Below are 22,273 nucleotides of genomic sequence, written 5' to 3'. Positions count from 1 at the left end.
TTAATAGCTAACGATAATGAAGAAACAGTCAGAGGGCAGTTTAACCCATTCATCTTCTTAAAAGTTGACCTGTGGTAAAGACTAATCCACTTTTTTTTACGGGCTCCATTTATAAAAAGAAAGACATATGTATACTCTACGTTTTTGGAATAAAACGGATGATGTCATGTTGAATGTCTGAAATGCACCAAACGGAAGGTTTGCTTCATTTTTATTCAAAATTTGAATTATTTCATCACCAAATTAATACATTTATGTTGAAGCTTCAATTTGTTTAAAATTGGAATGAAAGTAAAATAGCATTTTGAGAAATCTGTAGAATTAACTTTTTCTTGTTTCTAATATTTACTATTTTAGGTTCAGGGAAAATCAGATCAGCATCTAAAACCACAAAGCAAAAATTTATTATAGTAATTGAGTTAATGTAAATGAAAGCTTTTATTCCTATCTGATTAGGGTATAGATGTTCTCCCAGAGGCTTAATTTTTCGTATCCATTGTTGCTTTTAAAAGATTAACAAAATTTGAAGTTTTGTTGTAAGAAATTTTAAATTAATTTTACCAGCAATGTCTTACTAAAAGAGTTACTAATTTCCATACATGTTCTACATTATTGTACAATAAGTAGATGCTGCTTGGATCATGAATAAAATTGAATGCTTCAAATAATCTTTCGAAATATTTGAGTTTAATAGTGTAAAAGACTATCTTAAGTAATTTGTTTTACTTAACCACTTAATTTAAAACAGTTTCAAATACACAAAATAAGCAAACATTTTGTGGCATTTCCTTGCGATCAAAAGTATCTTAATTTCATAGTTCAGTTTATTTTGAGTGGGGTATTGTTGGTGGGCTTTGATACCAGAGGAAGAAAAAATCTTGGGTTGTTCCAGTTCTTAACCAAATAGAAAACAGCAGATCTGATGGTTTCAAGTGATCATTCTGTTAGTTTGAAAATATACAGAATTCTTAATTTTTAGGATCTTTATATTAGACATTATATCTTGACCATTTTTCAATGGTTTGTTGCAGTTCGTTAGAAGGTTGCTGCTTATTATCCCTCTGATGGGGTTCAGAGCAAAGTTCACTACAAGAAGTGGAATTGTCTGTATCTAATGGTCATCTGACCAACATTGACAGTTTTTTGCTTGTCCTTTTGTCTAAATTTTAAACACTCCACTGAATGTTTCAAAGAACTATTAATTTCAAATTACTTAGATCCTTGATATATTAACAATGTCATCTGAAATACTATTAAACTGTCAACTGGCGCAGAAATGTTTGCATTTCTAAAGCTCTAATCAAATCTTTTTCGGTCAAACCTTTTTCAAATAAAGATCAGTGGCTGTCTATTAGACCAAAACATCTGCCCTGTTAAGCCGGTGTATCTGTTGCCCTGAGCTGATGGTGTTTTTTTCCCTTTCTCTTATAGGCTTGTCCTGAAATATGGAGGCAGTACCACTTAACGGTAAACTTTTTTTTATACCATGTCCTCATTTCAGTTTTACTGTCGTTTAAAAAAAAACTGTCATAGGGTTTTAAGTTTTAATCACGTATTATTATTGTCAGAGTTATTTTTATATGGCATGACTTGATGTTAAAGTAGTTATCATAGTGTATCAATGAATGGCATTACATGGGTGGAGCAGCAATCGTATTTATTTCCTTATTTTTTTTCAAGCAATGTCTATTCAGGTAGAATCCATTGAATAAAATGGGCGTGTATTAGTACTGCTCATGATAGAGCAAGGTAGCAAGTGTGTCTACGATGTATTTTTTTTGGGGGGGATGAAATTAATTTCATTTTTTTGTTAAGGGAAAAGTTCTGCATGTGCTCATCCTTGCATATATTTCCAATCAGATCATTCAGAGAGAACTCAATTTCCTTCTGTGATTCTCTTGCCATATTGGAGTACATACCTTGAGTGATACTCCTATTTTCAGTCTCTCCTTTTATCCAACACATCATAATTTGTATGATCTATGTTTGAGATCATTCAAATTACTATGCTAAAATGTTAAGGGGTAGAAATTATGTTTATTCTATGTCCATGTTAACTTCTAAGGCCAGTATTATGAATTTTTTTTGTTTGTCATTTGGTGGCTGACTGAACTTAGTTGTTGTAACTGGCAGACTCTGCAAGTGACTAACAAGTCTTGGCCTTTGTCAAAAGAGCAATATCCTAAAACAAAGTAAACCCTGCAGGGAAGTTTCTTCGCAAAATTGTCTCCCACCAAAACAACCAAATCTTTTGTTTATGCAAAATTTGAAGTAGTTTTTTGGTTTATAAATCTTAATTTTTAAAAATTTTTAATTCTGGTATACTTCATCTTGAAATGTTTCCTGAAATTTACCTTAGCTTAATTAGCTGTAATGCTATGAGATTTTAAATAATAAAGGTTGATTGTTTACATTAATCGAGTAACTGTCAAAACAAGAAAGCATAGCTTTATAAAAGAAATAACCAGATTAGTAAAATTGATGTAAGTTTTAACTCTTGTTTACTTTTGACTATGGCATACATACTAATCTAATCCATAAATATGAACATGTTATATTTTCATTTTTTTATTATGTCATTCCATTTTTATTAAAAAGGCCTTTTAATGTCTGTTGTTTTGATGTTTTTAATTGAGACAAATTTGCACAGCTTTAATGTACATGAGAAAATACAAATAATGAAATGCATCCTTTTTTGGTAATAGCAAAGTACGAGCCGTTGATCACATCTTCTGCATGTAGAATTAGTGGCATCGTCAATACCTCAATGACTTGAAACTTATCTGTAGTAGATACATTTGTAAATGTCTACTTACAAAAGTAATATATTGGAATATTGCATAAATAACACATAATTGGAAATTGGTTAGATTCTTCTTGGTGACTGACCTTTCATGCTGATTCCTGTAATTTTTTTTAGCCTGGGATAGATTTGCATCCTTGCAGCAGCAGGTAAATAAGGCCCTCAAATAAGCCCTCCAGTCTTTGTTAAAGATGGCAATTTAAATGAATAATATTTAAACAAAATAAAAAAAATTGAGAGCCTGCAGCATATTAGATAAAATAGGGAATAGCATAGTTAAGCTCCCATAATAAGTAAGATCCTCCTACAGGACATGTTTACGTATTAATGCTTACAGAAAAGCCAGGGACAGAATTAACATTCTGAGACGCTAGAGGACTTCCACAGATTCTGATGTCTGTACTTCTGTAGAATTACTGTAAATTTAAAATATAAACATTTGAATTTTTAGTGGAATTCAGAATTCCAGATCTCATGAATAGATCCACAATATTATGCTCTGAATAAACAAAAATAACTGACATTTGCATTTGTGTAAAAATGTTACCAATTCTCAAAGAACTCAATTTTTTTGTTTCTTTGACCTTAGTTAAAATATTGGACTGCAATATATCTATTTGTGTGCTCTAAATTAATGTTTTTTTTAAACTAGATTTAAACAGGATGTGTAAAATTCCTGTATGAAATTCATTAATGTTTATTGTTAAATGCATTAACTTTGTTTTCTGCCTTCAGTGTCAGATCATGTGAATTTGATTTTCTTCCTTCCTTTAAGTTAAGCAGTCAGCCAGAAAAAATATTCATCTGTTTGTTTGAAATGTCATTGTGGTATCAATAATTGAGTAATAAGGTGCATTAAGATTACTTTTTGACAAACAGATGTTAAATAGTTGTAACACAATGTATTTAAATATTTGCACGGTTTGCAAGCTTTAAGAGTTCATTTTGTCCACTGTGAACTTAGTCTGTTTTAATTCCAACCAAGTACTACGCATCAAAAGAAGGCAAATATATAGTAATATAACTTCTGTAAAAGTTAAAATGGCTATTAAGTAAATGCAAATCAACCCATATTTTAAATAGTGTCATAAGAACATAAGAAATAGGAGCAGGAGTAGGCCATCTGGTCTGTCGAGCCTGCTCCGCCACTCAAATAAGATCATGGGCTGACCTGGTCCATGGACTCATCTCCACCTACCTGCCTTTTCCCATAAACCTTAATTCCCCTACTATGCAAAAATCTACTCACGTCTTAAATATATTTAATAAGGTAGCCTCTACTGCTTCCCTGGCCACAGAATTCCACAGGTTCACTACTCTCTGGGAAAAGCAGTTTCTCCTCATCTCCAAACTAAATCTATTCCCTCGAATCTTGAGGCTATGTCCCTAGTTCTAGTCTCACCTACCAGTGGAGGACAACCTTCCTGCCTCTATCTTATCTATCCCTTTCATAATTTTATATGTTTCTATAAGATCCCCTCTCATTCTTCTGAATTCCAGCGAGTAATAGTCCCCAAGTGACTCAATCTCTCCTCATTAGGCTGTCCCTCTCATCTCCGGAATCAACCTGGTGAACCTCCTCTGCACCACCTCCAAAGGCAGTGTAGTTCTTCCTTAAGTAAGGGGACCAAAACTGCACGCGGTACTCCAGTGTGGCCTCACCAGTACCCTGGACAGTTGCAGCATAACCTCCTGCCCTTAAATTCAATCCCTCCAGCAATGAAGGCCAACACTCCATTTACCTCCTTGATAACCTTTTGCACCTGCAAATCAACCTTTTACGATTCATGCACCAGCATTCCCAAGTCCCTCTGCACAATAGCATGCTGCAGTCTTTCATCATTTAAATAATAATCTGATCTTCTATTCTTCCTTCCAAAGTGGATGACCTCGCATTTACGAACATTGTATTCCATCTGCCAGACCCTTGCCCACTCACTTAACACACCTATATCTCTCTGCAGACTCTCCACATCCTCGTGCACAATTTGCTTTTCTACTCATTTAGTGTCATCAGCAAACTTAGATGCACTACACTCGGTCCCCTATTCCAAATCGTTAATGTATATCGTGAACAGTTGCAGGGCCCAGCACCAACCCTGCAGCACCCTGCTCACCAGTGATTGCCAACCGGAGAAACACCCATTTATCCCAACTCTCTGCCTTCTATTGGTTAACCAATCCTCTATCCATGCTAATACATTACCCCCAACTCCATGCACCTTTATCTTATGGATAAGTCTTTTATGCGGCACCTTACCGAACGACTTCTAGAAATCCAAGTATACAACATCCACCTGTTCCCCTCCATCCACTGCGCTCATTATATCCTCAAAGAACTCCAGTAAGTTTGTCAAGCAGGACCTGCCCTTCCTGAATCCATGCTGTGTCTGCCTGATGGAATCACTTCTATCCAGATGTCTCGCTATTTCTTCCTTAATGATAGCTTCAAACATTTTCCGACTACAGACATTAAGCTAACTGGCCTATAGTTACCTGCCTTTTGCCTACATCCTCTTTCAAATAGCGGTGTGACATTCACTGTCTTCCAATCCGCTGGGAGATGCCTAGAGTCCAGAGAATTTTGGTAAATTATCACAAATGCCTCTACTATAACTTTCTCGCCATTTTTTTCAGTACCCTGGGATGCACTCCATCAGGGGCAGGGGACTTGTCTACCTTTAGGCCCACTAGTGTGCTCATCACTACTTCTTTAGTGACAGTGATTATGTCAAGGTCCTCACCTCCTATTGCATCCATAGCATAGGGTATTTTGTGTAGCACTACACTTTGCATGAGAAACACATTTCATGCAACGTTGATGTTAAGCCATCTTCACCTAAAACAGAAATCTTCATATATTAACTCCATATATGCGCCTAGTCCACAGAAACACATTGCAATGTTAAAATAATATGATAAAATTGCAATGGAATTTTTCCCCCTGAAAGAACAGCCTTTTTGGGGAGGGAATTTGGGATTTCCAAGACCCATTATGTGAATTTGCATTATCCCATGACCCGTGTACTTTTCCTTAACCTTGGTGCCCATATCTAAAGCACACACCAGGTTGGGTGTCAACAAGACTTTTACCAGTGAAAGATTGCTTCCTCATGCCTCGTTGGTTTTGAAAAGGTTGGGAAATCTTATTTGACTATAAAAAGCTAAAAAGGTAACTCATTAGAAAAGAAATTGACTTGCTTCTGCAGCCCAGGTAAAATCAGCCTATAGCCAATGCTGAAGCAAGCCTCAATGCTCAGATTAAGATTAATGTTGCTGTTGGAGGCCTGCACTGTTTGTGGGACTTGCGTATGCAGTCGAATTTCACTCCAGTGACATCAATCAGGTACTGTTTGCTGTGCAATGTGTGCCTCATTGTCTCATGCATTTGTGTGTTATGTCTACTGAATGTACTAAAAGTGCAAACATTTTTTTGTATGGCAGATAAAAGCACTGCAGTTCTATGGGCATTTCTGGTTATCATAATTATGGAAAAATCTGAAGTCCTTAGAGGGGGTACAGAAGAGGCATACCAAGATGCTATCTGGGATGGGGGACATTATTTAGGAGGTGAGGTTGGAAAATGAAGACCTATTGTCATAAGAACAGGGAAGATTAACATTTAACCTGATAGTGAGGCTTTCAAGTTGAGAAGTTTTGATAGTTGATAGAGGAAAAAAAGGTTTTTGAATAGCTATTTGACAATGAGTAGTTTATAGGATACAAATAAAAATGATGTGGCAATAAGCATAACTGCTCTTTTGAATAGCCAACAGGGACGCTAAGGGCTGAACGGCTTCCTTTAGTGCCCAGCTTTCTGTGATTCCATGACATGTTCAGATGAATTTCAAGAAGGCACAACACTCCATTATCCTTTATTATTTGTATTTGCTTGCCAGCTCTTGGTAATTTGTGTACATGGCCGTCCAGTTCCTTTCCCTCCTTCATAGCTCCTCTCTCTGTCTGTCTCTCTCTCTCTCTGTCTGTCTCTCTCTCTCTCTGCCTGTCTCTCTCTGTCTCTCTGCCTGTCTCTCTCTCTCTCTCTCTCTCTCTCTCTGTCTGTCTCTCTCTCTCTCTGTCTCTCTCTCTCTCTGTCTGTCTCTCTCTCTCTCTGTCTGTCTCTCTCTCTCTCTCTGTCTGTCTCTCTCTCTCTCTGTCTGTCTCTCTCTCTCTCTCTCTCTCTCTGTCTCTCTCTCTCTCTCTGTCTCTCTCTCTCTCTCTCTGTCTCTCTCTCTCTCTGTCTCTCTCTCTCTCTCTCTGTCTCTCTCTCTCTCTCTCTTTCTCTCAAATAAATATTCCAACATCACAAGATCACAAGACAAAGGAGCAGAAGTAGGCCATTCAGCCCATCGAGTCTGCTCCATGAGCTGAACTAAAACTATTCCTATCTAGCCCCAATTTCCGGCCTTATCTCCATATCCCTTGATACCTTGACTAATTAGATACCTATCTATCTCCTCCTTAAATGCCTCCAATGATCGAGCCTCCACAGCTGTACGTGGCAAAGAATTCCATAATTTCACTACCCTCTGGCTAAAGAAATTTCTCCTCATCTCTGTTTTAAACCGGTACCCTCTAGTTCTGAGATTGTGCTCTCTGGTCCTGGACTCACCCACCAAGGGAAACAGCTTAGCCACATCTACTCTGTCCAGTCCTTTCAACATTCTAAATGTTTCTGTGAGGTCCCCTTTCATTCTTCTGTACTCCAGTGAGTACAGTCCAAGAGCTGACAAACGCCCCTCGTATGTAAGCCCTTTCATTCCAGGAATCATCCTCGTAAATCTCCTCTGAACCCTCCCCAACATCAGTACATCCTTCCTAAGATATGGGGCCCAAAACTGCACACAGTATTCCAAATGAGGCCTCACCAGTGCCCCAGAGAGCCTCATCAACACTTTCTTACTTTTATACACTATACCTCTCGAAATGAATGCCAACGTAGCATTCGCTTTCTTTACCGCCGATCTGACCTGGTACCTTTAGGGTATCCTGCACGAGTACCCCCAAGTCCCTTTGTACTTCTGTACTTTGAATTTTCTCCCCATCTAGATAATAATCTGCCCGTTTATTTCTTTTTCCAAAGTGTACAACAGCACATTTCTCAACATTGAATCTCATCTGCCATTTCTTTGCCTATTCTCCTAAACTATCTAAGTCTCTCTGCAACCTTCCTGTTTCTTCAATACTCCCTACTCCTCCACCTATCTTGGTGTCGTCTGCAAACTTAGCCACAAGACCATTTAGTTCATCATCCAAATTATTAATGTACAAAGTAAAAAGAAGCGGCCCCAACACCGACCCCTGCGGAACACCACTAGTAACCGGTAGCCAACCAGAACAGGATCCTTTTATTCCCACCCTTTGCTTTCTGCCTACCAGCCAATGCTCCACCCATTCTACTATCCTACCTGTAATTCCATGAGCTCTCATCTTATTAATCAGTCTCTTGTGCGGCACCTTGTCGAAGGCCTTTTGAAAGTCTAAATACACAACATCCACAGCCTCTCCCTTATCCACCCTACCTGAGGTTTCCTCAAAAAACTCCAATAGGTTGGTCAAGCAGCATCTTCCCTTCAGGAAACCGTGCTGGCTTGGACCTATTTTGCCTTGCATCTCTAGGTATTCCATAACCTCGTCCTTGAGGATTGATTCCAATACCTTTCCCACCACTGATGTCAGACTAATAGGTCTGTAATTTCCTTTATGCTGCCTCCCACCTTTCTTATACAGCAGAACTACATTTGTGCTTTCAGAACAGTAGATGACTATTATATTGCATTTATCCCAGCATTTCCAACTCACAACATCTAAGTATGTTTCAGTATAAGTTCCCACTTCTTTCTATACACCTAGAAGAATTTTAAAATGAAAGTAAGTTAAAGATATTCTATTTCAAGATTTTAATATACAAGAAGTCTCAACACAGTTTGTTATTGGTTTGTCCAACTTCTTTGTCACCGTAACTGATAAACCTGGGATCCGTAGTTCAGTTTTTCTCCTTCCCTTTTCCAGATCTGAGTGACATTTGCAGTTTTCCAAACTATGGACACAGTTTCTAAATTTCATGAGTTTGGGAAATTATAACCAATACATCTGCAATCTGTTTGTCTTCACTTTTGGTAATAAAAGAATCAAAGTTTAAAGATTTGTCATCTTAAGTCCCATTATTTTCTCCATGATTGCTTTTTTATGTTCTATTAAATTACTCCTCTTGACGTATTTTAGGCAGTGTTATTTTGACATAATCCTACATGATAGTTGATGCAAGATTTTCATTCTTTATTAAACATGTTGGTTTCTTGCCTTAATAAGCTTGCACTTCTCTTTTTCTTAGCATGCTTATTAAAAATTTTGTTCCGAGTCTTGATCCTGCAGTAACATTACACAAAATCCTAAGACCAAGGGTGGCATAGTGGCACAGGTGGTAGAGCTGCTGCCTCACAACTCCAGTGCTCTGGGTTTGATCCATCCTTCATTGTTGTCTGTGTAGAGTTCGCATGTACTTCCTGTGACTGTATGGGTTTCCTCCCGTATTCTAAGGACATGAGGGTTGGTAGGTTAATTGATCACTGTAAATTTCCCCTAATTGTGTAAGTAAGTAGAAGAACCTGGGGGAAATTGTGGGGAATGTGGGAGAATGTAGATGGGATTAGTGTAGGGTTATTGTAAATTGAAGCTTGTTGATGGACCAAAGGACCCATTTCTGTGCTGTATAACTCCATGATTCTATTGAGAGAGTATCAACTAAGGCATATATTTTTCTGTATTATTGAACAGAAAGCGACACTAGTGTTCTGAAAAGATACTTCAGGCTTACACATAAGTGAATGTTCATAATTAAGATACTCTCTGCCACCTACTGGAGAGAAGGTACCTTGCATTTGGGCAAAGAATTTCAAGGCTTTGTTGACTTCTGGTTTATTTTGTCGGGACCACATTCCAAATGAATTCTTTAAAGAGAATGTGTGTTCACTGATAGCCTTGTCCCTGTAACAATTAAAGATGTACATAACTAAATGGGAAACATAGGAGTTACATAGGCTATGTTGTATGCATTATCTTTAAATGTAAATCTTTTATGTGCATCAAATGCAGCTCATTTTTAGAGGAATATTTTATCTTTCATTTTCTGAAACCTGTGTGTAATTTTCACCCTGTTAAATTATGATGAATGTGGTGTAGTTTTGAGTTTTTAATTTTGTTTTCTGGAGATTAACCTGATTGCATTAGAGCTAATGCTGCTTGCAAGTAGATGTATGTCAACAGTGAGAAGTGATCTTTAGCCTTGGTCCTGGAGGTGAAATTCTTTTGATTTCTCTTTAATAAAAGCAATATAGAACAGTCAGATTGATATCACTAGTGTTAGAATCATTGAATCATTTTTTTTTCTGTAGAAATAAAATACATTTAGATAAAACTGGGATACATTACAATGACCTGTGAGGGCTGATAGAGCCATAGGTTAACATTCCCTTCAAAAGATGGTGCCTTCTATATTATGTGCCAACTTTCCAGAGATGGTCTTGAACCCGCAGTGTTCTTATTGGGTACAAGGACTAACATAGAGCCTGCTTCCTGAAGTTCCATCCCTAAATCACTTATTATTTTTCCTTTCCCTCTTTACAAGCCTCATCACCACTTCAAAGCTTTTAGTCAACTTTGTAATATTTCCTTCTTGGTTCAGTATCTATTTTCCTTAAGAATGACTTTTTTTTTTATCATTAAAACTAGGACATAACTGCAAGATTTTGTCATTGTTGTTATGACAGCACACAACAGAGTGTGGTGACTTAAATTGATCTAATCATTAAAATTATTTATTTGAAACTTGACTTTGTACATGGACTTTGTAGATTCACAGTAGAATTAAGAATGTGGCTTTCAAGGGACTTAAGTAAAGAATGCATCCTGACTCAAGATTGCTAGAACTTTTTATGTCTTTATTGGAAAGTTGGATGTTCATGTTCGCAATGTAATCCATGAAATAAGAAATTATTTTAATATTTCATTACGGAAATGGATAATCCCATCAATTCGGCAAAAATGAATGGGAAAATAATGTGTGTGCCTTTGGCAATTTTGACTTATCAACATATATCACATCTTGTCATTGGTAGGACCATGTGCTAAAGGGAATGCATATCAAATTAGTTGTCTCTATTGCTTTTATGAATGATGTAATAAACCACTAAAGTTCATATTTTCTTAAAGCAGCTTATATCTAGCAAAGTAAAATTAAATGATTATCTTCTTTTAATTCTCTGTTTATCTCGTTGTTCATTTCCATGTTCATGTGTTTCTGTTTGTCTTTCATTTTTATCCAATTTCTTTCTATGGTTCACACATTATCATCACCTTTATTATTATCCGTAGCAGTATCTACTAATCCCACCTTTTCCACTAAGTAGTCAGTCTTTTAATATCATTTTCTTGGAATGGAGAAAGGTAAAAGGTAAAGGAGGATTGCTGGCCAGACCAAGGAGAGAACACGCCATTCTTCTTCTTTACAAGCAGAAGGAAAACTGATGATTATTCCTGCTACAATATCAACACTTCCTTCACTGGAAGTCTGCAACATCACATAATTTAACAGAAAACAACAGCTGCACAGTTTGATTGATGAACCAGTCTATGGCCCCTTTTCAGATTTGGCTGAATTGGAAGAAATAAGTGTTCAGCTTGGGCAGGAATGGACTTCTTCTTAATTTGTCATCTTTACACCCTCTGCATAGCCCATCTGCATTTGAGACCCAATTACTCAGTGAAGTAAGGAGGAGTCTATCGATGATATATTGCTCAGGATCCATCCTCTGCTGCATTTATGCCAATGGACTCTAGGAAGAATAATTTGTAACCAAATTGCATATTCTGCTTCTGTCTTATTTTGACCTTGTGTGGTAGTTTGCTTTTTTCTTTTGGAGTTTGTGCCCGGACACATACAATGATGCTGCTTATATTCAGTCTGTATTTGGGTATTGAAGATGATAAAATTGTATTGCTGTAAATATACTGTGATTATGATTGACAGTTGTATATGTGCTGATAATTGTGTATTGATAATCATGGTATTCATGCTACTCAGTAGGATTAGATATTGGGTAGGTTCATCACAGTTCTGTTACTTCTTTAAATACCTATTCAGGTGCTAGTGAGGCCGTCATTTTACTCTGCTGTGAATACACAGTGTTCCAGAAGTGTCATATGGAAACTAGCTGGACTGATGGTGAGAGCTTTTTGGTTTAGTAACTTCCAGGAAACTAGCTGTGATTATGTGATTCTTGTATACAAGCAATAAGTTAACTGTTTCATACAGAAGCTAATGCAAATAATTGCATGCTGCTCTTGACCACCTGATTGTATTCTGGGAGTTTACCACGGAAGGTGTAAAATGAAAGCTGCTATCTTTTAAGTGAGACACAGAAATTCTGCAGGTGCTGGAATCTGGAGCAATACACAAAGTGCTGGAGGAACTCAGCAGGTCAGGCAGCATCCATACAGGGAAATAAACAGTCGATGTTTCGGGCTGAGACCCTTCATCAAGACTGGAAAGGAAGAGGGCAGAAAGCCAGAATAAGAAGGTGGGAGGAAGGGGGAGGAGTACACTCAGGCAGGGAATTGGTGAGTTCAGGTGATAGGTGAGTCCAGGTGAGAGGGGGAAGGTGAAGAAGTGAGAGTACTTGCAAGGAGGAAGAAAAATACCCAGTAGCTGGCAATACTTCCAACATTCATTGTCAAAGTAAACAATAAAGAGGCCACTGGCAGCAAAGTCTTGTGTCTTAACACTTTGTGCTGCTAAACTTCCATTTTCAGCTGAGTGCAATAAGAGGGGCCCAAGAACATTCCTTCAGGGAGTGGAAATTGGTACAGGTGTTATTCCTTGACAAGTCTTCTGCAACTTCTGGCAGCTAGCTCGCTGTGAAGTAGGCAAAACCTAGAAGCAACCAAGTTGCATGCCATCTAGGTGAAGGAGATGGGGTGAAAGGGACATCTGTACATTGAGTGGTTGAGTAGCATGCAAGCAGTGAAGTAGCAAGTCCATTGGAGTTAGCTTTATGAGTTATGATGAATTAAAAAATTGCTCTACTTTCATTAGCTGTGGAAAAAAATATGGATTAAAGGAAACTTGAGAAGCAGTGAGCTCCATTTGATTTTTGAAAAAAAGATTGGTTTGTTTGACCTAAACCAGAACTCTACTGTTTCAGAAAATGCTGGATTTTTATATTCTAACTTGATGATTAAGATCTTGCTTGTGCTGTGTAAAATAAATAACAAATATACACTTAAGTCTTGTAAGCAAGAGAGATGCCCGAAACATCTAACACAGAAACAGATTGTTCAGTTTAACCATTTTCATAGAAAAGAAGATTTAAAAACTTTTCCTCCAAACATATAGGGCTTTACTGAGTTCTAACCTAATGGATTTGTAAAAGTCAATTTCCCTTCCATGAAATTGTGTGTTTCCGAGTGTCCTGCAACCTTGTTCTTACATCAATTCAAATATTTTTCCTCCTACTAATATCAAGATTATTAACTAAAGCTTCCTGCTTTCTCTCTTCCTTCGTCTTTGGAATAGTAGGATTGCATTCACTACATTCCAATCAAGATTCATCGTTATAGAATTCTGGAAAATCAAAACCAATGCAACCATTATCTCTATAGTCGCCTCTTATAAAACTGTAGGATGCAGGCTATCAAGTCCAGAGGATTTTTTGGCTTTTGATTCCTATTAGATTCTAATTTTTTTTCTATTTTTCTTTCCTGATGTTAATCACTTTAAATTTTCTTTGATGAATGCCTTAGTTTCCTGCAATTTTCTATATTTTTTACTGCAGTAGGAAACTAACTCTGTATGAAGAGCAATCCATTGATTGATTGAATGTGTGAACCTGGTGTGTAAATAGATAGGGTCACTTGAAAAGATACAATGCTACTATTTTAAACCTGAACTTAGGAGAATCTATCCTAGAAATATACCTCAATCAACACATAGAGCTGGACAACACAGAAGTGGGCCCTTTGGCCCTACTCATTCATGCCAAACATGATGCCTATCTATACTAATCCAATTTGCCTGCAATAAACCCATATCCCTCTAGAGTCAAAGAGTTATACAGCAAGGAAACGGGCCCTTCGGCCCAACTGGTCCATATTGCCCATCCAAGCTAGTCCCATTTGTCAGCATTTGGCCCATAACCTTCCAAACCTTCCCTATCCATGTGCCTGTCTTTTAAACATAGTAATTGCATCTGCCTCTACCACATCCTCTGACAGCTCATTCCATATAAACACATCCTCTGTGTGGAAAACCTTACCCTTAAGATCTTAAATTTCTCTCTCTTGCCTTAAACCTATACCTTCTAGTTTTAGACACCCCTATCCTAGGAAAAAGACTGACTGCTTATCCTATCAATGCACCCCATAATCTTATAAACCCGTATAAAGTCACCACTAAGCTTCCTACACTCCATTCAGAACAAACCCAGCCTATCCAATCTCACCAGAACTGTACATGGTATTCCAAGTGTGGCCAAACCAGTGTTTGGTACAGCTGCAACATGACCTCCCAACTCTTCTATTCTGTGCCTAGGCCTTTGAAGACAAGCATGCCTAATGCCACCTTTGCTGCCTTATTCCTCCTGTGTCGATATTTTCAGGGAACTATGATTTTGCACCCCCAATTCCTCTGTATAGTACTTCTCCTCAAGTCCCTGCCATTTACTGCATATGTCCTTCCAGCATTTGACAACCCAAGATGCAATACCTCACACCTGCTTGGATTAAATTCCATCTGCCACCACTCCATCCAACTTTCCAGCTAATCTCAGTCCCTCTGGATCTTTGGACAACCTTCTTTGCTATATGCAACTCCACGAATTTTCATATCATCCACAAATTTGCTAATCAGATCATGGATATTCTCACCCAAACCATATATATATATATATATATATATATATATATAGGATTTATCATAACTTATCATATTCATCATAGCAATTTTTTTTATTCATCATAACTCATAAAGCTAACCCCCAATGGACTTGTTATTTCACTGCTTGCATGCTACGTAACATATATATATAGTGTGTGTGTGTATTTTGTGTATATATATATATATATATGTTGTGTGTGTGTGTGTGTGTATATATATATATATATAATGTGTGTGTGTGTGTGTGTGTAAAATATACATACACACACACACACAACAAAGATCCCAGCATCGATCCCTGCATTACACCATTACATCACTGGTTATAGATATCCAATCAGAAAAGCAACCTTCCACCCCTGCCCCTCTCACCAAGCCAGTTTTGGATCCAGTTTGCCAACACACCTCAGTGCCCATGTGTAACCTTGTCAAAAGCCTTGCTAAAGTGCATGTGTACCACATCTATGTCCCTGCCTTCATCAGTTTTCTTAGTTAACTCCTCAAAAAACTTAATCAGATTTGTGAGACAGGATTATCCCTGCACAAAACCATGCTGACTCCCCTAATCAGCCCCTGTCTTTCCAAGTGAATATAAATTCTTTCCAGAATTTTTCCAATAATTTCCCTACTGCTGATATGAAGCTCACTGGCCTGTAGTTTCCTGGCTTATCCCTCCTGCCCATTTGAACAAGGGAACAACATTTGCTATCCTCCAGTCTTCTGCTACGTCGCCCAAGGCTAACGAAGATGCAAAAATCTCTTTCAGTGCCCTCCCTTGCTTCTCACAGCATCCTAGGGTTGATCCCATCAGGCCCTGGGGATTTACGCACCTTAATGAGTGTCAGTGTCTTTAACACTTCCTCCTCTTGATATAAACATGTTCCAGAATATTAGCATACCCCTCCCCTAACTCTTCATCCTCTACATCCTTCTCTTTGGTGAATACCGGTGAGAATTATTTATTTAGGACCCCACTCATATCCCCTGGTTCCACACATAGATTTCCTTGTTGGCCCCCAAGGGGACCTGCTCTTTCCCTGGCTATTCTCTTGCTTCTAATATACTTATAATAGGTGTTAGGATTCTCCTTAATCCTACTTGCCAAGATCATGTCATGGCCCCTTTTTGTCCTAATTTTCTTAAGTTCTCTCCTAATAAACCTCAAAAGACTTGTATGATCTGGTCATTTATATCATTGCTGTTTTTTTGAATTGGCTGAACCATTTTCTACTTTACAGCAATGAATTAGCATTAATTTCCTGTAAAATGCTTTTAGTCATCCTCGGGTCATGAAAGATATATACATTATTTTTTAAGCAATTTCAGACCTTGCATGCCTCTTCCAATCAGATTGCAATTTTTGCTTAGATTCTTAAGAGTACCGTAATGTACTCTTTTCTCTACCACTTTTTCCACTGTTCTTCTGAAGTAACCTTTGTGTATGTTAGATTAAATAGGTTGCAACATCTTTTAAGAGTATGTGTTCACATTCTTTATTGGTAATTTATACAAGGATTCAACGAACCTTGTGACATTACCTTATATACTTCCTAAATTTCATATGGTGGATTTTCTAAACGCGAAGTAATTTTTTGAAGTAAAATCTTTACCTGATCCATTAACCTTTTTGCGTTAATGGATATGCTGAGTATTTCCATAACCATAAGTATTTATAAAGTCTTTAACATGGACAAGTGTGCCAGGACACTACGGAAAAAATAGTCAGTGAGCCAGTGAGAACATTTTGGAAAGGGTTGATTAAAGCCTGATCAGAAACACAAGTTTAAATCTGTCAGTTTAAATTTTAAATATGTGACATTGCATAATTGGTTGTTTTGTTTGTCTGTGTGATTACTTTTCAGATTTTAAATTGTGAATTGCTCCACTGACAGGAGGGGAATGGTGTGGGTGCAGGTCTTGAAAATGATTGAGTATTAGTGATTACCACAACCAAACACATCATATCACAACAAAGAGTTCTTCGTTCTTTCTATCTTAAGCTCTCCACCTGTGTATCACATCCTCATTTAATCTTGCATTGCTTGTGTTCTGGCAGTTGTTGGCCAGTTCTGACTATAGAACAATAAGTATACGTGATTACTTGCTTTCCTTAACGTAACTGATGTTCTATTTGATAGAAAGAAAGGATCTCTGTTTATGTAGCACTTGCACATCCTCCAAATATTATGCAACACATCATGGCCTTTGAAGTGCACTCCCAGTTGTGCAATGGGCAAACACAACAGTTATTTGGCAAATAGGAAGCCACTTTTGGTCCCCATATATAAGCAATGTAGTAAATGACCAATTTTTGGTAATGTTGACTGTTTAATGTTGGTCAGCACAGCAGGAGAACTTGGCTTGTGTTCTTTGACTACTTTCACCTAAAGGATCTTTACTATCTACCCGAGCAGGCAAATATTTAACAGATTATATGACAGTTGGTTTTGTCAACAGTACAGCATTCTATCTGTACTGCTCTGAAAGTTGGGCTAATTTATGTACTCAAGTCTCTGGAATGCAGCTTATCCCATGACCTCCTGAATAAAATGTCCCAGCTGAGTAATGACTCGCCATTTAGTTTAAGATGGGATACATTCACTATTTGTGGTCATCCCTACTTGTGGATAAGTGGCAAACTCACCAGTACTTGTATGTAGATTAGTTTGCCGTTTATTCACTTGTACTGAATATAACTAAAATGAAACCAATGGGGGATGCTATATTAAAGGTCAGCTATTCACTCCAAACGTTCATGTTGGAAAAATGCATGAGAAACCATCCAATCCAGCTAAAATTGGAGTTGGATTTAATCTCATCACTTCATTATATAGCTCTTGATTTCACCATTCCTGGGACAGGAAAGACCTGGATCGTTAGACTGGGCTCCATCAAACTGGGGAGGGACAAGAGTTATAAGAACATAAGAAAATAGGAGCAGGAGTAGGCCACCTGATCCCTCAAGCCTGCCCTGCCATTCAATAGGATCATGGTTAATCTGCCTCAGGCCTTAACTTGTTTTCTGTGCCAGTTCCCCATTGCCCTCAATTCCACAATCATTCAAAATTCATCTGCCTCCTCTTTAAATACCTCCAATAATCTAGCCTCCCCAACCCTTCAAGGCAAAGAATTCCAAAGATTCACTACCCTCTGGAAGAAGAAATTTCTATACACTTTGATTTTGTGACCCACCTCCCCTTTTCTTATAACTCTGTCCCCTCATTTGAGAATCTCCCACCAGAGTCAGCCTCTTAATGTATTGGTTTATTATTGTCACCTGTACCGAGGTACAGTGAAAAGCTTGTATTACAAACCGATCGTACAGGTCAATTCATTACACAGTGCAGTTACATTGAGCTAGTACAAAGTGCATTGATGTAGTACAGGTAAAAACAGTAATAGTACAAAGTAAAGTGTCACAGCTACAGTGGAAGTGCAGTGCAATAAGGTGCAAGGTCACAACAAGGTAGGTCGTGAGGTCATAGTCCATCTCATTGTATAAGGGAACCGTTCAATAGTTTTATCACAGTGGCGTAGAAGCTGTCCTTAAGACTGGTGGTACGTGCCCTCAGGCACATGTATCTTCTACCCGATGGAAGAGGAGAGAAGAGAGAATGTCCCGGATGGGTGGGGTCGTTGATTATGCTGGCTGCTACACCAAGACAATGAGAGGTAAAGAAGGAGCCCAAGGAGGGGGAGGCTGGTATCCGTGATGCACTGGGGCTGTGTCCACAACTCTCTGCAGTTTCTTGCAGTCCTGGACAGAGCAGTTTGCCGTACCAAGCCGTGATACATCCAGACAGGATGCTTTCTATGGTGCATCGGTAAAAGTTGGTGAGAGTCAAAGGGGACAAACCAAATTTCTTTAGCCTCCTGAGGAAGTAGAGGCACTGGTGAGCTTTCTTGGCCGTGGCATCTACGTGATTTGACCAGGACAGGCTGTTGGTGATGTTCACACCCAGGAACTTGAAGCTCTCAACCCTCTCGACCTCAGCACCATTGATGTAGACAGGTGCATGTATACTGCCCCCCTTTCCTGAAGTCAGTGACCAGCTCTTTTGTTTTGTTGACATTGAGGGAAAGGTTGTTGTCATGATACCATTCCACTAAGCTCTCTATCTCCTTCCTGTACTCCGACTCATCGCTGTTTGAGATACGGCCTACAACGGTGGTATCATCTGCAAACTTGTAGATGGAGTTAGAGCAGAATCTGGCCACACAACCGTGAGTGTATAGGGAAGTAGAGTAGAGGGCTGATGAAGCAGCCTTGCGGGGCATCAGTGTTGAGAATAATCGCGCCGGAGGTATTGCTGTCTATCCACATTGATTGCGGTGTGTTGGTTAGAAAGTCAAGGATCCAGTAACAGAGGGAGGTGTTGGGTCCCAGGTCTGAGTCTGGTGACAAGCTTGCTTGGAATTATTGTATTGAAGGCAGAGCTGTAGTCAATAAACAATAGTCTAACGTATGTGCCTTTACTGTCCAGATGCTCCAGAGCTGAGTGTATGCCCCCTTAGGATCTTGTGTGTTTCATAAAATCACCCCTCACTTTTCAAAAATATACAGATCCAACTTCTTTAGCTTCTCATGTTAGTACAATCCTCTCATTCCAGGAATCAGCCTGGTGAATCTTTTTTGGATGGCCCTCTATACATTTTAAATAAGGGGACTAAAACTGCGTACAGCATTCCAGGTGTGGCCTCACCAACACCCTGTACCTTCCTACTTCTAAACTCCAACTGCTTGGAATAATTGTGTTCAGTACTGATTGCCCCATTACAGGAAGGATGTGGAGGCTTTGGAGGGGTTGCAGAAGAGGTTCACCAGGATGATGCCTAGATCAGAGAGTATTAGCTATAAGGAGAGGATGGACAAACTTCTTTTCCCTGGAGCATCAGAGGCTGAGGGGAGACCTGATAGAGGTTTATAAAATTATTAGAGGCATGGCTAAGGGAGATAGAGTGTTTTTCGTAGGGTAGAAAAGTCAAATACTAGAGGACATAGTTTTAAGGTGAGAGGGGGAAAGTTCAAAAGAGATGTATGGGGTAACTTTTTTTTACAAAGAAGGTGGTAGGTGCCTGGAATGAGCTGCCATGGGTGGTGGTGGAAGCAGACACAATAGTGGTATTTAAGAGGCATTTAGGAATGGAGGGATATGGATCATGTGCGGGCAGGTAGCTTTAGTTTAATTTGTCATCATTGGCACAGACATCGTGAAAGCCCTGATCCTGTGCTGCACTGCTCTGTGTTCTATGTAAAGGCCAATGCTGTTTCCCTTCTTAACTTGGAGAAGGTGCTTGGGAAGCTGAAAGGTCTGAAGGTAGATAAGTCACCTGGACCGATGGACTCCACCCCAGGGTTCTGAAAGAGGTAGCTGAAGAGATTGTGGAGGCATTAGTACTGATCTTTCAAGAATCACTAGATTCAGGAATGGTTCCGGAGGACTGGAAAATCACAAATCTCACTACTCTTTAAGAACGGAGGGAGGCAAAAGACAGGAAATTATAGGCCAGTTAGCCTGACTTGAGTGGTCGGTATGATGTTAGAGCCCATTATTAAGGATGAGGTTTCAGGGAACTTGATAAAATAGGCTGAAGTTAGCATGGTTTCCTTAAGGGGAAAATCTTACCTGACATATCTGTTGGAATTCTTTGAGGAAGTAACAGGCAGGAAAGACAAGGAGAGTCAGTGGATGTTGTTTACTTAGATTTTCAGAAGGCCTTTGATAAGGTGCTGCACATGAAGCTGCTAAACAAGATAGGAGCCCGTGGTATTACAGGAAAAATACTAGTATGGATAGAAGATTGGCTGACTGGCAGAAGACAAAGAGTGGGAATAAAGGGGGCCTTTTCTAGTTGGCTGCTGGTGACTAGTGGTGTTCTGCAGGAGTTGGTGTTGGGTCCACTACTTTTCACGTTATACGTTAATGATTTGGATGACGGAATTGATGGCTTTGTGGCTATGTTTGCAGATGATACAAAGATAGGTGGAGGGGCAAGTAGTGTTGAGGAAGCAGGGAGTCTGCAGAAGGACTTGGACAGGTTGGGAGAATAGGCAAAGAAGTGGCAGATGGAATACAGTGTAGGGAAGTGTATGGTCATGCACTTTGGTAGAAGGAATAAAGGCTTAGGTGCAAAGGGACTTGGGAGTCCTAATGCAGGATTCCCTAAAGGTTAACAAGCAAGTTGAGTCAGTAATAAGGAAGGCAAATGCAATGTTAGCATTCATTTCAAGAGGACTAGAATATAAAAGCAAGGATGTAATGCTGAGACTTATAAGGTGTTGGTCAGACCACATTTGGAGTATTGAGAGCAGTTTTGGGCCCCATATCTAAGAAAGGATGTGCTGGCATTGGAGAGGATCCAGAGGAGGTTTATGAGAATGATCCTGGGAACGAAAGGGTTAATGTGTGAGGCGCATTTGATGGCTGTGGGCCTGTCCTCACTGGAGCTTAGAAGGATGGGGGTGGGGGGAATCTCATTGAATATTGAAAGGCCTGGATAGAGTGGACGTGGAGAGGATATTTCCAGTAGTGGGAGAGTCTAGGACCAGAGGGCACAGCCTCAAAATAGAAGGACATCCCTTTAGAACAGAGATGAGGAGGAATTTCTGTAACCAGAGGGTGGTGAATCTGTGGAATTCATTGCTACAGGACAGCTGTGGAGGTCAAGTCATTGGGTATATTGAAAGTGGAGGTTGATAAGTTCTTGATTAGTAAGGGTGACAAAGGTTACGGGGTGAAGGCAAAAGAATGGGACTGAGAAGGAAAAAATAAATCAGCCATGATTGAATGGTGGAGCAGACACGATGGGCTGAATGGCCTAATTCTGCTCCTATGTCTTATGGTCTTATGGTCCTGGTTATAAGAATAAACAATGTCCTTACAGGACCTTCAAACTAATAAATGAGGAGAAAGGACTTGGGGTGAAGACAGTATTAATAAACTTCCCAAACAAGGCAGAAAAGTAAGCTAACAGAAATGATACTTCAGGCACTGCTGGTTAAAAGAAAACTAGAGAACGTAAAATGATGAACCAATAAAAGAAAAAGAAATATGTGACAAAAACTTTAGTGTAGGTCAATGTCAGGTTATAGTCATTGGGTCACAAAATCATTGCCAGTTAAAATTCAAAACAGCGTGTAACCTGGTGGCCATTATTGAGCCATGGCTCACAACTGTTAAATCTGGGGACTAAGTAGACCAGATTATATGGTAACAGGGCAGATAGGGAAAATGGTAGAAGGGGGCAGTAGCCTTAGTAATTAATGATGAAATACCATTGATGATGAGAAACTAAGACGTTGGTAGGCAGCAGAGACTCTTGAAAGAATCAAAAAATAGAAAATCATTTAAAACTTAAATGGGCGGTCCCCTAGTAGCACAGATGAAGTGGCAAAATATATAATTGCAGAAATTAGGCACACATTTACTGATGGTTGGATCTTTTAGAAAGGGATTTTTAACTTTCATGTAGGTTGAGATAAGCAGATGAGCTCATGTCTGTAGCATGATCAACTTCTAGAGTGTGTTCAAGGTGGC

At 38.9% G+C, this 22,273-nt stretch overlaps 1 protein-coding gene across 2 annotated transcripts in view; it reads left to right on the top strand.

Moving 5' to 3' along the window:
- zcchc7 (zinc finger, CCHC domain containing 7) overlaps window positions 1-22,273 on the top strand; it is a 187,213-nt gene that overhangs the window by 134,678 nt on the left and 30,262 nt on the right. For both annotated transcript variants that reach the window (XM_052020061.1, XM_052020063.1), the window contains exon 6: window positions 1,432-1,467. In XM_052020061.1, coding sequence (XP_051876021.1) covers window positions 1,432-1,467 — 36 coding nt within the window. The remainder of the gene's footprint in view (window positions 1-1,431; window positions 1,468-22,273) is intronic.

This window comes from Pristis pectinata, chromosome 7 (assembly GCF_009764475.1).
Source record: "Pristis pectinata isolate sPriPec2 chromosome 7, sPriPec2.1.pri, whole genome shotgun sequence".
Lineage (NCBI taxonomy): Eukaryota > Metazoa > Chordata > Chondrichthyes > Rhinopristiformes > Pristidae > Pristis > Pristis pectinata.
The sequence above is the reverse complement of the archived record's forward strand: the minus strand, read 5'-3'. Positions and strand labels throughout refer to the sequence as shown.